At 39.7% G+C, this 18,773-nt stretch overlaps 1 protein-coding gene across 1 annotated transcript in view; it reads right to left on the reverse strand.

The window, feature by feature from the left end:
* The window catches only part of LOC105667349 (dipeptidase 1), an 84,748-nt gene that overhangs the window by 31,899 nt on the left and 34,076 nt on the right, over nucleotides 1–18,773 (reverse strand). The window contains exon 6 of the mRNA XM_012359101.2: nucleotides 16,049–16,118. Coding sequence (XP_012214524.1) covers nucleotides 16,049–16,118 — 70 coding nt within the window. The remainder of the gene's footprint in view (nucleotides 1–16,048; nucleotides 16,119–18,773) is intronic.

Here is an 18,773-nt window from a genome sequence, read left to right on the forward strand (position 1 = left end):
GAGGATTTAAATATGAAAAATTTACTAGTCAAATTTATGCATCGCAAACGTTTTTGCCTTTTAAATATACAACGATTTACATAAACATACAGCGATGGTTATTCTTGAGATTTCCTCTTATTAAAACGAACTTATATTTGAGAGTAAAGTAGAATACACCTGTCTTCAACAAGACTAGGATAAATTTTCAAGAGTCAGAGGAGGCTCGCGAAAAATCTCGTTGCATAGAATCGCAGAAAGGGAGGAGTGCGGTCGGGATTGGATACGTGCGAGTGACACGCGATAGGATGGTTCTGTTGGTCGGAGAAGTCCTGATGAAAAGAGGAGGAGAGACGAGAGAGAAAGAGAGAGAGAGAGAGAGAGAGAGAGAGAGAGAGAGAGAGAGAGAGAGAGAGAGAGAGAGAGAGAGAGAGAGAGAGAGAGAGAGAGAGAGAGAGAGAGAGAGAGAGAGAGAGAGAGAGAGAGAGAGAGAGAGAGAGAGAGAGAGATGCGTAAGCCCGGCTCAAGCTATTCTTTTCCATTATTCAAGCAATTTCTTTTCTGTAGAAGCATTTCATGTATTTGCGATCTAGCCAGACTTTCCACTGCACTTACCCCTCCATCGCCTAGGAATGGTAAATTTTAATGAAATTTGCGAGCTAACGAGGCAGGAATGAGATATAATCGCGATTGATCTGTTATTTATAGTTCCATTTCTATATGTTCTTTGCCCGAGCGAATGTTGCTGTATTTTATTGTACCGTCTTTCGCAAAATATATGGTTATTTACATAAATGAAAGAAAGTAATTACAGTATATTGTAAGTACAATAAATTCGCTCACAAATATTTGATTGATGAACATTAGCTGAGGGGCATATTTGATAATAAATATTATATCCCTGATCTATGAGCTCGCTGTCCCAAGCACATTCATAGTAAATTTATTTCTTGCGGAGTATGATGATATACAATATATATTTTTTGGAAGAATTCAGCCTCGAGGATCTCCGGGGTGTGTTAAGGTGGCGCAATGGTGATGGCTTGTACGACCTATCGGTCGACAGGATGACGAATAAACTTCATTTTCCCATGAGACCTTTTGAAAGGTATCCACTCGTATCATAGATATGTTCTTCCATTCATTGCTCCCTTAGGTATTTTTCCAAGAGAAAACCGACGAAGGGGTCGGAACGTTTATTTATTCTACTTTAACCCCTGTGTCTAATCTTATTTTCTTTATTCCGACTTTTGACACCGAGACTAAGCTAATCATTTAGAAACATTGTATCATTTTATTTTTCACTATTTAAGATAAGTCGAAATAAATTTGTCTCGATTTGTAACATTATTTTGCAGGGAGTAAAAAAGCATTTTATGTGGAATTTTTTAAATATATAATATATATATATATATATTTATTTCCATTTTATTAAAATTTTTTCTTTAAATTTAGTATTACACACGCTCTGCACATAGTAGAAACTCAATGTAGGTTGAGATCCTTTTTGATAAGATAAATGGGTCTATGTAAATAAATAGTATATTTTTGTGGAATTAGAGGAGAATACATTTCAAAAATTAAATGTAAAATTTTAATTTTTTCTTGACAGAATTAAATAATTATTAATTAAAACAATCTTCAACGCTCGGTAAAATAATAATTTTATGAAATTTGTTAAAATTATTAATATTCTTTTAATTACGATGCATTGTTAAAATTAATGTTTTGTATATCATAAAATCTGTAATATAACATTTTACTTTTTTAATGAAATAGGTCTTTTGTAAACATTTCAAATAAATATTTTTCATTAAAACCTTTGAGGCAAAAGTTTGAATTGAGCTTTTTTAAATAGAACGTGTTCCAATATATTTCCAATGGAATCTACATCTATAAATTTTCCATGAATAATAACGGGTTTCTATAAATCTCTGAAGAAAAATTTTAAAATTACTTTAAATTAAAAAAAAAAAAAAAGTTTTATGACATTTATCTCTAGCAATTATTATTCGACTATTATTTAACAATGCATGTCATGATAAAGTGTAATAAAATTGATTGATTTAAAAATTCTATAAAGTCATACATGCATTTTTATTTAATGTCGTAAAGTCATTAGGTTTCGATTATCAACTAGGTCATAGGAAAGTAGTGCATTGTCATATTTGCCTCAGGGTCACAATTGTCCCGATTAACCTATATTCTCTGAATTTGCGGTTCTCCAAAATTGAACTATCTGAAATTATATTGGTTTCAATCCCTGCGGCCCCAACGTCGCTTTCCGGGATGCATTTTCCGCCCGAGAGGTCCGCTCGATCGAAACGGACTAGCTAAATCTCCAACAAGATTCTATTTCGGTCCTTCCGCGGAGACAAAGGATCAGTGGACGGCGTATCGTTTTGGTCGCATAGGAAATTGCGCGGTTTGAAATGTCGAAAGTTTTTCCAGTGGGGTGGCCCGGCGGGGCGGTCGCAGCCGAGAGAGCAAGTCGGACGGAAAACACGCGAGCCTCTGTCCCGCCTTTGTTTGCCCCGCAAGTGAGGACGGTCTCGAGGACGGTCTCGTTTTGATTGATTCAAGTTGGCGGCGGCCGACGGTGGAATGGCCGGCCCCATCCTGTTCCTTCTAGGGGGTAAAACTTACCCATTGCAATATACGCGCTTTCCCGTCACTTACGATCACTGTTATCGTACAACTCGAGTTTGTGAAACTGTCGGCGCCCTACCGACTATTTAGACGCGAACTCGTAGAACAAGCTCGCAGCTGGCATCAAAAGGGCGGCCGGTTAACCCATAACACTTTCGGAAACTTATCGGCTAGTTGTACCGCCATATTGCGACTTTGCGAACATTCGCGTCGCTCCTCTGACGTTCGGCCGTGACAGAATTAATTCAGAAACTGTTGCGAAAACTGTTGCAGTCATCCTTCTTTGTATTCAGTTCGCAGCGATTTGAGCCGTAATATTCTACGTTCCAGGCGCCTCGACGTGGGGCGCAAGTTTCGTAGTTTTTATTTCACAAGCTAACTCTTCTATTTAAGTTATATTGTTAATTTTGTTTCTTTATGATATACTATTTCACAGTAAATACATATATACAGTTATAAAATGCGGATAAATAAATTATAATATTTTGTAATTTAAGAGAAAAATTTATGTTGCACCCGAAAAGTTTCGCAAACTAAATTGGAAAAGCCGAGTTCATATTTACCGTAATGTTAAAACGGATTAAGTCTTATCTGTGTCCCGAGCGGCTTGGCGTGAGAATGAAAATCGATTTTGGTAGCAGCTCGCTGAAGTTTGTCGATGGGCAAGGGCCATGCCGCGCGCGGCATGTGGAGGGGGGGGGGGGAGGGGGGTAGTGGCAAGGAACAAGAGGTAAAAAGCGGGAAAGTTAATAAAGGGCCGGTGTTCGAAAGTTTAGCAGCGCCTACGAGATAGTCCGCGGATGCTTGGGAATTAAGTGGACCGAAAGGAAACGATAATGCAGTTTTAAAGAGCCTCGATATAGCTCGGGAACGGTAATGCGCGAAAGGCGAACTTTATGAAATTACGGGAATGGAAGCTGCAATATTGATAACGTCGCGAAGTCAACCGTTGGTAAGTAGTTAATACCTGTCTGCGCGGAGCTGCGATGCGAGACGAGTATTTCGACGGTGCAATTAATGCTCTTACGTCGAAAGCACTGAGAAATGATCGCGTGAAAAGAAGTATCGACTATTCCTCACACGTATAACCCATTTCTCTCGACTCCTATTCCTTTTTTCGCGAAATATTAACCTATTGTCCTCGGAAGTCTGGGCTAGTGCAGCATAATAAATCATGCTTCTGCAAGTCGCTCGCTCCTTCTCCTTTCTCTCTTTCTCTCTCTTTCTCTCTTGCTCTCCTTTCTCTCCTTTCTCTTTTTCGTTTTCTTCGGTTGCAGCTCTTATTTTGTTTATTACAATCCCACTCGATTCCATCGAAGCCCCGCGAAGCAATTAATCATAGACGGAGCGAAGTTGCGTCTTAATAGCAGCCTACACATCGAAGTGGAGTCTTATGTAATATCCACTCAACGAAGTGTGCCACATAAGAAGCCGCGTTATCGATCACATTATTTATCGAAAAAACCGTTTATCCGACTTTAAAGGCGGTCATTGGAGGGTGAACGATACAGAAAAAAAGAGTTATTCGCCTTACTTTGGCGAAGCTTGTGATCCTTTCACGGCTGTTCCTTTTCCATGATTCTAGTCCGTGCTTTCGGTGCTAAGGGCTTTGCCGAAGCAATTAAGCGAGAGTATCGGGGTGTGACTGAGTGTGCTTTTAGCGCGGGAGTAGCAGCGATCCGTAGATATCGGCCACTTTTGGCGTGCGCATGCACACGAGATGCGAATCGGATTCGACGGATCGCACTCTAACGTGCACCCGTGTAAGTGCACATCGGGATCCATACACGTCGCATCGATACAAAGAGTCACGTAGAAGGTTGGAAAACGTAACGCGCCCGTGTCCGGGATATAACAGGGAAAGAGCTACCGCGTGATACATAGCGAAGCTATCGTCCTTTCTTGTACGTGGCAGATCATGGGAGCGCGATAACCGTCTTCCATTTTCTTTCGATATCGTTGTTGTGGATGGACGATTAAATCGCTTTACTTTTGATATGACACGGATAGCTCGAAAATCATGCACGTCAATCATTCCCCGAGACATTCACAAAGAAGTCACGCTATTCAATTCGATTGTGTAAAACAAAAAGAGAAAATAATAGTATTATTATTAGATAATAAATAGATGAAAATGTGTGCGTAGCGAAAAACGCTGAGGTAGATAAAAAATTAGTGAAACCCAAAAGCAGCTGAAATATATTATTCAATTTTTTATCCGATCAATCTTTTTCATTTTACAGTTATTAAGAAAGAAACAGAAAAATTATCTGGGAATTGGAACGTTCTTTCGATTACCTTTCCAATGAATCCATTTACATACAAATGAAATACAATAAATGTAACTGTAATTTTAATCGTGGAAGGATAGTGTAATGGGCTCGTTTCGATTTGATCATTGTCGAATTTTTCATGTTACGCAGGTTAATTTTGCATATAAAACGAGGGCACATAAAACGAGATGTAGTTTAACGCGTCAGCGGTATTTGCCTCATATCTCGTTTGGTCGCGCCGTTTTCAATTTTCTGCATTCTCTTGTCGTAAATACAAGCCATAAAAACACCGATATAATCAATAAAAGAGCGCACTAGCTCTTTTTTGTTTTTAAGATTTTATTAATTTTAATTTTAAGATTTTTTTCACGCGTTTACGGATACTTTATGCTTTTTAAATATAAGATATTTCAAATGTTTTTTTTTCTTCTCTTTTTATCGCTGGCAGTCGTGAATAATCGGTTCTTTTTAAACGCGTTGATGTTTAAAGCAGAAACGTGTGAAGGAATTTATGCGAAAATAGCTCAAAGAGATCGTGAGGATGCGACAAAGAGATGTTAATCAAATTCTGAAAAATAATTAAATAAATTCCGTCAAATGAAGTATTGTCAACTGTACCCGCTTGTTTTAGAAGATCTTTTGCGCGACGCTTTTCCTTAGCGAGACGGCTATTTTCTTTAGTGAGATCATACCAGATAATGATTATAAAGACCGGACGGGAGTTTTGCAAATTACAATGTTCTGTTATATGACTGGAGGCACCTGCCTATATATTTTCAACGCCGTCGTGACATTTTTCTCGCAGTTTTACTCGCCGTTTTTTATATGACGGCTCTATACTCACCTTGCGTATTTCTTTACGCTGTTGCGGTGTGAATCGCGTTTTCTTTTTATGAAAGTTTCCGTACTGGAATTCCCCAGTCGAACGATTATTGGTCCTGGCCGAGGGGGAACGGACTGGAAAGGAACGGGATGAAACAGTCCAGGTATCGGATCCTGGTACTTTTCTCGTAAAAGACGACTTCCGTACACACGGCTGCTTCATTGCTCACTAGACGAGCAACGTTTTTCACAGCGCTACGTTTCTCTTAATACATTTATATATAGAAGAAAAAAATATATGAATTAGTTTATTTGTATCGTAATAAAAAAAAGTAATAATATGAAAATGTTTTCTAATTGAGACAAAGGAGACAAACGTCTATTTGAAGTAAAGAATTTTTATTTTAAGATAATTAAAACATTGGAAAAGGTGAGTGATACAAAAGAGAGAAGAAGCGATGATAATGATATCAAGTATCTGTAATGCAAGAGCTAAGTAATGACTTAAAAGTAATGCTGAAAAAGTTAATAATGTGTCATCAAAGAGATTGCAGGGACGTTAAAAGGGAAGACTGCGCTCTTTTATAGCGCCGAGATACGGGAATTCAATGGATTTTTTTTAACTTTAGTTCCGCCGGGAATTTTCAGCGAGTGCTTGAAGACCTGTTTATTGCTCAGGTGTAGGTGAGAAATGATGCGGATACTGGTCCGAGGCATAAAAGAGAAGTGAGGGATCATATATAAAGCCCATATTGCGAGAGACGGCTCTTGCAATATGGGCGGCAAACATGTGGAAAAGGAGTACATTCTTTCTGGATTGTTAGGCAAGGACATAAAGATACATATGCTGAAATTTATTATATCAATGTCAAGTGTATAAGCGGACATGCCAAATGTATTCACTGTGCGTCGCATAATACCACTTAACGAGTATATAAAACCACTGATTTAACATATAAACGTGTAGACAGAATATACTGATATAGAAAAATGTACATCGGGTGGATTTGAATAAATGATGTGTTAATTATATAAAAAATTGGCCAAGAAAAATCGCTCATTCCGTTAATTTTTTTTCTCCAAAAAATGCCGAAACATGTTAATATTGTCTTCAAGAAGATGTACGATTGTGATAAATTTCTTTGAAAACAAAATTATTCCGTTTCAGCATTTTTCTCTGAAATTAGTCGGTTACAAAGTAAACGGAGTGGAAAGTTTTCTTTAACTTGCTCTGTATATGAAGGAAAATAATTAACTGTTCAGGATCGTTAAATGCTCTTCGTATATTTCCTCGTCAGGACTAAAAGAGAAAGTTTCTTAACCGTGTGGTGTTCGTGTGTTTTGTATTGTTGCGCGAAATGACTGTTCTCCACGTCATAAAGTTACACGTCTACATTATTCCAGTAGATTTCCAAATGGAAACTCTCTGGAAAACATTCTACTTCATCCATCCATCTTGATCGCAAGCTTTTTTACGGTCGAGCGAATCCTCCGTGCTTTCTGTAATCCGTGACTTGAAGCGGGAAACGCCCGATTCCTTTCCCACTGGCGAGTAAAACGTCGGTTTATTTACTCGAAATCGCGTCAATACGTAGATAAGACGGACGCGACGTAAATGGGTCGCGAGAGAGAGAGAGAGAGAGAGAGAGAGAGAGAGAGAGAGAGAGAGAGAGAGAGAGAGAGAGAGAGAGAGAGAGAGAGAGAGAGAGAGAGAGAGAGAGAGAGAGAGAGAGAGAGAGAGAGAGAGAGAGAGAGAGAGAGAGAGAGAGAGAGAGAGAGAGAGAGAGAGAGAGAGAGAGAGAGAGAGAGAGAGAGAGAGAGAGAGAGAGAGAGAGAGAGAGAGAGAGAGAGAGAGAGAGAGAGAGAGAGAGAGAGAGAGAGAGAGAGAGAGAGAGAGAGAGAGAGAGAGAGAGAGAGAGAGAGAGAGAGAGAGAGAGAGAGAGAGAGAGAGAGAGAGAATCAGCAAAATCTGTCGTAAAGTCTCGTAGATAGTGTGCATCACCCCTCACGGTTTTAGTAGCGTATCCGTTGGTTCACGGTACGTGAAGATTTATAATGTCCTGGCTCTCGGTTCAACGGAGGCACGGCTAGCAAACGTGCAGTTAGGTCGATCCCTTTTTCATCGTCAAGGAGCGGAAAGTAACCGCGCAGGAAACTAGAAGAGGTCGACGAATTTTCGAGCATGTAGTACTTGAGCATTCGTAATATCGTGTCGTATTTGAACGTATTCGCGTACGTCTTAAATTGGATATAATTTGATATATATTGCTGCGCTCGAAAATCATTCACGTTCAATACCTAAAATCTTCAAGTTTTCCATAATATTTATCAATGACAAAGTGCAGAAAATTTGCTATTAAAATATGATGTGATATATATAGGACATAATAATATGATATAAATAGGATACTTTGTATAAATACAGAAGAGATATTTGAGAGACAAAGAGAAACAATCGGAAAGTTAAGTCGATGCTCACCGGTGGAAAATTGAACGGCATTGTATTGTGTCACGTGCTCTAACCAGCATCGATACTTTCACATAATTTTGAGAGCTAAGCGACGAGATAGCCAATACTCAACGTTGAGGAAACATCATTTACACCATCGAACACGGCGACGGCAGTTTCATCGACAAATTCAGTAGATTAAATCGCGCCAGTTTGATTGTTCCGAACAGACACGTCGACTCGACACTGTCCCAGATGACGGAATATCGGGACAGTTAAGCCAACCAACCAGCCGAATTGATTGCGTCGAATGTTACTGAGTTGTAGAGCGGCTCTCGACTATTCCGCGCATCGAATCGTATCGGTGTCGAGTTTGCCCCTTGACAGAGACCGTTAGCGTCCAGCGCATGGAAGTTTTGAACGTTTGCTTGACCAGATGTTTCGGCACTTGAATCAGTATAAGGTTTCGCGTCGGTTACCTGTATCGATGCCCGGACAAGTCCGAAGTGGATGTCCGTTCGCAATTGGCCGCGCTTGAAACCGCGCTTCTGAGGAGGTATATAAAATTGTCGCGCAATTGTTTTAACAGTTCATAAAACTTTTAATTGATCGATTAATAATAATTTTATTGTATTGTCACATCGTATTGTCTCGACTGTATTTGGAGCTCGATATCGCTCGAAATGCGGAATTATCCAAAGTATTATTGTTATTGGTATCGGGATCTGATAGAAAAGGGCGTATTGCTATTGAGCGGAGAAGACGGACACGATGAAACTTTTTGTCGATTTTCCAAACGAGTGGTTGAACAGAAAAATTAGTGCCGCTGTTATCTCCGTCTATAGTCGTAGAATGAAATGGTACAAAACCTTTTTCTGTTTATGCTTGCCATCAATATAATCGAAAACTCACTATCTGGCCGTAGTCGCGCGGCGCTCGTTCCACGAGTCCCTATTAAAGTTCTTCCTTTATCCGCTTCACAACCGCCGAAACGACCAAGCTCCGTCCCTCCGTTCGGAGCTGCAATTTCAGAAATAAGAAAACCGCGATTGGCGATGTCATTATCGGAACGCAGTTTGCCGGCTCGATCGGAATTCTTTATTCTACCCGCTTTTCTATCCGATCCCGGCCTAGAAAATATACGGCATTGCGCGCGAGCGCACACGCCTGTGCGGTATTGCGCGAATCGTACTCCGCGAAGATAGTCACGATATTGTCGTTTCCCTTAGTACAATAGATACGTGCCGTGCAACACGATTACCATGTTACATGATTCCACTGCTGATGTTGCTCGGCAAACAGCCGGCGGAAGTAGTTGCCCGATTTAAGCTCGGCGTATACGCGTGGATCATGCGCAGAGAGTATGCCTCTTGATACTCTCGCGAAGATTCCTTTCGGTGGAAATGGAAACACGGCGAGGAGGCTCTTTAGATCTTAATCGGCGTCGCGCTAAAGCTCGGTCGAATCTCGCGGCAGGGAGCGCGACGAGGAAGGGTTAGAAAGGGGTTGGGGATGGGTAGGGGTGCACGGGGGGGGGGGGGGGAGGAGAGTAGGGAGAAAGGGAGAATCGCCGGTTAGCCGCATGAAGAGACTCCGTAAAAGTGAAATACTACCGCGGACGCTCGGCAATCTCGGGAGCTTGGTGACAATTTTTTATCTTTACGAGCTCGGCGCAGCCGTTGTTCCTATTGCATAAGTGGAAACAAGAAGAATTATGCAGTTACGTAAATTATGGCAGCGCCACGGAAATGGCTTTCACTGGTCCACCGCTATTCCCGCCGTTGTCGCCGTTCGTAAGAAGTGATGGCGTAAGAAAAAGATGAAAGAGGAAGAGCGGAAGGAAACAACGAGATAGTACGGCTAGGCAGAAATAAGGCTAGGTAAAATAAGAGACTGCAGACCGAATTGACGAGATGTAAGATAATTCTATAAAATTAAGGATACGCCATAAAAAAATAGTGCGGTCTAAGATTTCAGTTCTTTTCGAGACGCAATAAAGATATGTTTTTTTTTATTTTTCTTTTTCTTAACTTTGATGTTACATTTTGCGCGATGCATACTTCTGCCGATATTTCTGTCTTTGAAGTTTTTTTTTCTTTTCTTTTTTTAATTGGCTAGAGATAAATTATTCTGATAATGCTCGTTTCGTGCGCTATTCTAGCGTTCTATGCATATTCAAAATCTGGAGAGTCTAGGCGCGTGTAGAAAATTGAGCTAACGCAGTTATATTTGCCGTTTGAAATTTACGTAGTACGAGAGTACGATATTAAAAATCCTGTCGATAATAGGAATTTCAACTCTGGCTTTCCGCATGCGTATATGTTACGCGAGTGAAAAACGGTAAAAATGTCCGTGGTTTATTGAATAAACTTGAACGTAACGAAACATACGCATATATATGTATCACATTAAACTTACAGAATAAAAAAATCTCCAAATGGTTAGATCATTTTCTGCATCTGCGAAGGAAAAGATCCGTTTAGACTAATGTTGTATAATAATGTTATGTGTAAGAAAAATCTAACTTTGAAGTTTAAGAACTGATGTGTTCTTGATAGCGCGCAGCTTGTTCATTTCGGAGTTGCCATCCGTCTTTGCAATCCGTCTTTACTTTTCTCGCAAATTTATAAACCTTCTCTCCAATAAGAATTCATAAACCTTCCCTGTAAATTTTGCCGCTGTGTCAGAACGATATCCTCGAGGGAAATACGGAGGAACCTAAGATGATGGAGAACAGAAATAGGGGAAGTCTGGATGACGTATATGAGGAATCGAAACAAGGCTCTGCGAACATAAATAGCTGACGTGTCAGGAGCAGGCCGAATTGCTCGAATAGTGCACAAACTTATCCGGCCAATTGCAGTCGATACTTGGAGTCTCGAAGTTCGCCACTAACAATGAGCAAGAGGACCGTGCACGTCCTCGTGTATTGGTGCGGCAGGCAGGAACTTTCATCTTGAAATCCTTCCACCTTGTTGACGTCGCGTCGATATTGAACGCGGAACGTAAGCTACGACGATGTATTATTTGGAAGCGATAATAAAAAATAATTTGCAATTATTATTGGATTTTTAACGTCACGAAAAATATTTAAATCATTTCAAATTACAAAGGTTAATTGAAAATTTTGAATTGCAAATCTCGTGAAAATAAAGAAGTCGTCATAACGACTGTTTGCATATTTTCTTCAAGAGTACCGCGAATATAATTCAGCAAAAACTCCTCCGAACGCTAGCCGCAACCGTGATCTCTTTTTTTGGAGTTGGAGAATAAGCAATTCAAAAGATATATAAAACATAATTAAATGAAATTTTGAGAAAACTCTTGTAAAAATTTAATTTTATCCCTTTTTTAATAATGTGTCTCTGTGACTTTGATTTTCTTAATAATTGGAGACTTCTCCCAAAAATTATCGTAATTAAATGCGTTAGCATAATTCCTATTGATCTTCTGTAATATTGAATATATAAAACAATATATTAAAGTAAAGCTATTACCGTAAAATCATTAAACAATTCGTACACTTCTCGTTTATTTCCCTAAAAATGTTGCCGAAATACCGCTGCATAACACACGGCAATTCTCTTTGCGCTATCGCCGCTACCACTGAAACAAGTCGTATACTCGTCTTGCCGCGACGTTCTGGATTCTGCTGGCGAATGCGGGGACCACCGACAACGACGACGACGAGTCGCGTTAACTCGCCTACGAATATGCGAGCGATGTAAATTCCGCGCGTCGACGGAAGTGCTCCGTTTCAGCTGCAGTTGCACGGCAACCCCTTCCCCTACCACCGCGAAAACACGCTGTGGCTTTCGGCGAACGAAAGCATGTCGTTGGTATTTTCCCGAATAGCAGTACCGAAAGTGGCTTCGACCGTTAGAAGCGGTGAGCTTTCGGGAACAAAGGAGGATTCGTCACGGTTAACGCTTTTCCTCCTCGCGCATTAATAATTGCAAATTTCAGTTGTTAACCCGCGAGAGTTATTCGCAATTTTGCTTCAGTTCTCAATGCGACGTTAATTCACTCGAACGATCAGAAATTACAGTAAATTTGTTGTAATTTGACGATTCCGCAAAGAAAGGTATTTAATATTTCGTACGGAAATAATAATATGCGTGCGGCTTCTTTATTCTTAAATATAGAGAAATTTACGAAATTTACGAAAAAATAGATAGTTTTTTCTGAAAAGTTTACCTTTTTATTGATATATTGGAATGTGATGCGATTAAGGGTGCTTTAAGCGCGAAATCGATTCTCACCGCGATACAATCGGGCTAATGCAATCAAACTTTTCTAGAAACTTCGGCAAATCCAAGACTCCGTAAGATCGTACCGATTCGAAGATTTTCTATGAATTTTTAATCGCACACGTCCGCAAAGCCGCCTACCAAAATCCGGGATTTTCTACCTAACATACTACGTGGAATAAGATGCGAATGTACAGAATGCCGTTAAAGTATCACGCGAACGTGATGCGAAAAACTCATTGCGAAGGATTCAACCAAAAAATATATGTATCAGGTAATCGCAGCATCTGTCACGGTGAGCGATTTATTTTCGTTCCTAACAATTTAGACCGAATGCAACCTGTGCACAGTACGTGGCAGATCTAAAAGGCAAATGAAAGTATATATATCTTGGTGCCCGCATTTGTATAGCAATCTTATCTTTAACAAGTCTTATATATTATAACCGCCTTGTTTGTTGCAAAACGGGGCCATCTCATAAATCTTAAATAGATCATTTTTGACGTTTTGACGTTTTATGACGCGCGTTTACACAGAGACGACAAAGATACGATAAATCTCTCCTTGTTCCAGAAAGAGATAAAAAGGGCGCACCGTCGTGCCATTTCCACTGAATATTTGAACAGTTTTTACGTCGACAGTTGGCTTACATTTGTACCACATTCCTAAAGTCATTCACATGCATCTTCGACGTTCTAAAATACCCCTGAGAGCGTCTGCCACTTTCTCTCTTTTGCTCCTGACCATTTGTCGCGCTTGGAAGAACGGCGGGTGATATCCGTCAGTACAGACGGATAAACGCGAGCCAGGAAAGACTCGCCTCGCTCTAACCTATAAAATATGAATGAGCTAGTAAGTGCATCTTGCAGGAAGAGCTTGAGGAAATTCCTCTGCCACCGCTTCGCAACGAACGATCAACTTGTTTATGCACGTCCATAAATGCATATGAATAAAATTAAGTAATAAGTTTAACAAATTAAAATAGCGAATATTACGCTATTTCTTAGTTATTTCTTATAAAACAGTATATTGCTCTAATTGTTTCTAAATAGTTTTATTTTAAATTCTAAAAGAAGTTCAAAAGTGAAATTACATTATATATATTTGTATACCAAATGTACGCAAAGTTTTTTAGAAATTTTAAAGATAATGCAAAATTTAAAAATAGAGGAAAGGCAGAGGCAAGCAAAAACATTTATTGTTATCGTACTTGATTAAACGTCATCCTTTACACAATCCTACCGATAATGGAACAAGACCTAAGGTGGTTCCTTGCACTGAAGGCGATGAAGTTCTTAGAGCTCTGTTTGAGCGTGCAACTAACAGCTCCAAGCAGCACCGTGGTGCAAATTCAATTCCTCCTTGATCGGCGAGGACTTAACCATACCACTGTCTCAAACACAATCAAAATTTCTGTTACGGAACAGCTACGGTGGTTAACGTCTACGTGGAAATCGATTAATTGGAAACCAGCGCAAAAGTGCTTCAAACAAGCTGAATGGATATTGAAATGATTAAGGCGGTAAAAATATAAAAGTGATTCTATATAGCAGTTTCTTCGCTTGCGCTCAAGTCGAGACTACAATGCCACTTTTCAATTAAATTCACTTCACTTCTATAATCGAAATAAATTTGATAAGCCACTCGGAGACAACATTAATGGCACAAATGAAACTGGATCAATTACTGCAATTTCGAAACTTAGGGAAGTTCAGCAGTGTTGCTGTTTCCTAAGCTCATCCGAATCGATGAGGACTGTCGACTGACATTCCTGTTGCTCAGACTACTACCCAGAGTAAACTTTCGCAACGACTCTTCTGTGTGACACTTTCTCGGGATATTTAAAGTTTGACACGCGGAAGATATATCCTTGAAAGGTGAGAGGCGGCATTGCTCTTAAGTGATTGCCTAGGAACGGCCTTCTTGTGTTTGCGAATGGAGTAAAGTACCAAAGTTAGGTCGAAGTCAAGTGTAAGATCTTATATCACTCGGTGCGCAATTAGTGTCCTGAACTTACCATTGTTTTAATCACTATTCGATTTTGTCTCTCAAACTTTACTTTAACGTTATTAAACTGTATTTTTGTAATTTGTCACTTCCGCATTCGCTCTCGATATTTCCATAAATTGAAAAGTTTGCTCCGAGCATATTTTTTAAAATATTTCTATTCTTTATGAAGGAAGAAGGATGTTATGTTCTTAAAGTTCTTGGTGATGAAACTTACATATTAAAAGTTAAGTAGCTACTTTACCAGTAATGGACAAAACTGGGGAAGCATCAGAGAGTTGAAGGGAATTTGGAAACGACCACTAATCCGTTGGACTAACCATCCTTCGTCATGTAAGTGAACAAGGGCGTTGTGGAACTTCGAAACATGTTCCATCCATTTTAGTAGTTTTCGGAGGATCAACTTGATTGTAGATCGCTCGAAATTTAGTTTCGTGTGAAATTTGGCAAATACGATATCTTTCAAGTATCACAAAATATTCATATTAAATTTGAATATTATTTATTTGCTAATATTATGTGGAATATATTTTATAATAGTCAAAAATATTAAAAATATTCCAAGACCTCTGATATCACTTGTTAAACTACTTTATAGTTGTAGTGCACCTAATTCCTTATTATAGAGCAGAAATGTTCAGAATAGTTCAAGTGATTCATGAGACACTGTCGTGCGACGCTATGCGTGTAGCATTAACATAATTTCGCTATTCTTGCTATTCTAAGACGCGATGCAAGACGCAACGAAATTGTATCATAACCTTTGATGCTATTACTGTGATGTTATAGCGTCAGCTTTCCCAGTGCATACGTATAAACCCCCCCGCGAAATCACCATGGCAATAAATTCGATATCACCATTCTCGATGGATCTCCGATTGGACCAAAAACATTTCGGTTCCACTTTGGTGAAACCATTTTTCGTTTAAATTCTCATCGGAATCCGTATATTTATGGACGACACGTTGATATAACCCGGCACAGAACACACCAGATTTACGATTAAACTCAGTTGAATATGGCTGACGCGGTCAAAATCGGTCATTCTGTCACAACGAGCAGGGGACTAGACAGGAAGTGCGTTTTAATTCTGTTTGAAGTCATAATCGAACTCTCTTTGAAACTGTTAATCTAGAACGTTTTGAAAGTTTTGTTTCAAAAAGAAATACTATCAAATCATATTGAATGCGTAGCGCCTACGATATTTTTTTTCAATTTTGTTTTACATACGGGTATATCATAAATAACACCGAGCGAGATTGATAGCATTAGTTGCAGAATGCTTTACACCACGACCTGCGACTACGCGAGATTTCTGCCATTGCACGGTATTTTTGCTTCAAAAATAATTCTGTAGATTGCAAAAATGTGTATGTTTTATAGGATTATGCTCGATGCCATAATCGGAATTTGTGATTTAAAAAAAAAAAATTACAAACTTTGTTTCCGAAGGAATATCATGAATATTTTACTACAAATAGCATTATTGATATTCTTCGCGTTATTTTATTCGATATTATTTTTCGCATCTAATATTAGAAGAAAATCTGATTTTTAATCCATATTGCAGTACTACATAGATGTATATTTTTTTTTCAGCTTTGATTTTTTGTACTCACCTTACCGAAATTCGAGAGACCACCGATTTGAGGCACTTGACCGGGTTCATCCGCCGTGCTGCAGTCTGCCCTAACGAACCAACAGGTCAGTAACTCAGTAGCGACAATCATGAGCGTTATTGCGATAGAATCTCCTCTAATCACAGATTTCCACACCCCCATAATGCTAACGACAACAACGAATAGCATTATTCGCAGAACAGTAACTTGCGCCGAGTCACAATGGGTACGTCGCAATCATATCGCAACTAACTCGTCCCTATTCCAAATCATCTCGGAATATTCTAATACGTAACTTCATTAAATTTACGTTACGTACCCATTCATCAGTCTCATTGTATGCTTTCACGAGAGAAATTCAAATACATATTTCAGTATTAGTATGACACATTGTATCCACACAAGGATATTTTCATTGTGTGAAAAAAATTGGAAGAGTGATTTTCTCCGCGCAAGCTACGGCGTGCGTTGAAACTATTACAAACTACTACATAAACGTTGCATGCCGTCTATCTCAGTTTTTACATTGTTTTTTCGTACTAGGTAATTTATAGTTTTCCAAACTCTAATCGTCCTTTGATTTTATTAGGTGTAAAAATGGAGATTGACAATATATATACGTAACATTCCGAGTGAGTATAATAAATTAGCGCAGTGAAATATTTACGGGATTATTTTATTAATTTGCAATTTGCAACTCTATTTCGAGATAATTACGAGTATTTCTCTATGGCCATTGTAAGTTGATTGGGTCGATTGGTACATTTTCTACAGCGTGATGCATTGTTAATTGGATCCTGTCATGTAACATGCAAGTAAATAACGTTCCGTTGAATTGGATGGCTTTTATGTGAGAGAGAACGACCAGTTTCCGTGTCAACAGCGAGAAAGAAAAATATATATCTTGATCGGCCCCGATATTTTTCTCCAGAAGTCATTCTCTTCCGTTTCGTATAAACGTCTTTTAATCACATATCACATAATGCGTTCCAATTCTCGCGAGACACGCAACGCATCTGATCGCGATAACAACTCGCGATAACACCGCTCTGCAGCGCGGTGGTTAAATATCTTATGTAGATGGGATTATGCTAGACGTACGACGTGCTTTGGGCGTCAGCTCGAGGACTCGGGGTAATACCACGCTGACAATCGTGCGCATTAGTGCCGTATCCTCTAAAGCCATCGCGAATAGAGCAATGATGCGGTGGGCGGTAATAGCGACGATAATCGATAACCGAGCCATTGGCCCGTCGCGTGTACTACCCATCGACTCGAGATCGGTTCGAAGTTTCAGCCGCATTTAATTGCGAGCGACGACACGACGGACAACGCGCCATTAAATCACCGGATCGGGCGCGACTTTCCCCCTTCGTTTGAGTCGCTAATCGAACTTGTATACGGCACGGTCGTCACCGGGCGACATTTTACCGAAATCGGATTTACATTAATCGCGTAGAATTCACTCCGGTCCCTGTCTCGCGCACGAATTTGTGATTTCACGAATTTATGATCGCGACTAGAATACCGCGGCGATGGCTGGCAGATCCGGCATTTTTGTTTAGCCGCGCAAATCGTAATCGCCCTATCTCACGCAGTTGTAAAACGCCGAGCGTCCGCTGGACGCGTATAATATTGTTACAATACACATTAATCCGCGCAGGATTTATCGCGTTACACGCGAGATTTAATTGCAAAACGACGGATAAGCAAAGCAGGGATGCATGAAATATGGCGGCCGTCGTGTTCTGAGTGCGGAAATAAATCGGTCGGTGACGCGTCTATTGTTAACGACTTTTATCGATGCGGCTTTGCGCGCATTTCCTCCGAGCGGTATCCTTACGCCGGGTTAAATGCACTCATAAATAAGCCGTGCGAGTTGATCACCGTCTTGCGTGTTCCTCATTATACGTCGTGTAATATCGCGTTTATAACGACGAGGGTATTATTCGACAAAATGGCCTGAAATTTTCTTTTATTCTTGAGTATACGGGAACATTAAGGATGTTTTAAAACGCGGTGTTTTAGATAATTTTACCCTTGGATAATTTCAGTCACAGTAATAAATATGCCGTTTAATTGGGCAAAACGGAAACGCGTCAATTTAATTGAGGAATGCTTTTGAATAACGCTATCGGATAACAAAGTAATCTACGAAAAAATTTTAATATTGCTTATTATTAATTAACCAGAAATTCGAGCGTCTATTGATTTTAATTAATAATCTCATTGAAATTTTATGAGATTTTCGACAAGTGGCAATAATTCGGGAAAAAATGTAAATTTTTATCTTGGCCATAAATGCGATAATGCAGTAAAATCGATCTATAATAGAGCATCGATTCTTGTGACGGGCGACATCGTAAAAGAAAACGTGATACTATAAAACCGGAAGCCGAAACTGTAGAGATAGATAAATCAGAGTTCATCTCGCTCGTAGGAGAGTGGCACATTAGAATGCGCCGTCAGTCCGTCCGAAAAGTTTCTTATCGCGTTCTTCTTGCAGCCGTCAACGTCTTGTAAATGGTCGCCGCCACTCGCAAATTCGTCTATTGTTTGTCGCGCAGTAATATTTTTACGGCGAGTGTCTGACGCGGCACCGGCTGGAACAGACGACCTGCGACCTTTACGTAATCCCGCGACCCCGCTCGATACTTTTCCTATCTCGAAACGAAAAAAGCACACCCGACGTGTAAAAAAAAACCACGGCGGATTATACCGAGAA

The sequence above is a fragment of the Linepithema humile genome, chromosome 1 (genome assembly GCF_040581485.1).
Source record: "Linepithema humile isolate Giens D197 chromosome 1, Lhum_UNIL_v1.0, whole genome shotgun sequence".
NCBI classification, from domain to species: domain Eukaryota; kingdom Metazoa; phylum Arthropoda; class Insecta; order Hymenoptera; family Formicidae; genus Linepithema; species Linepithema humile.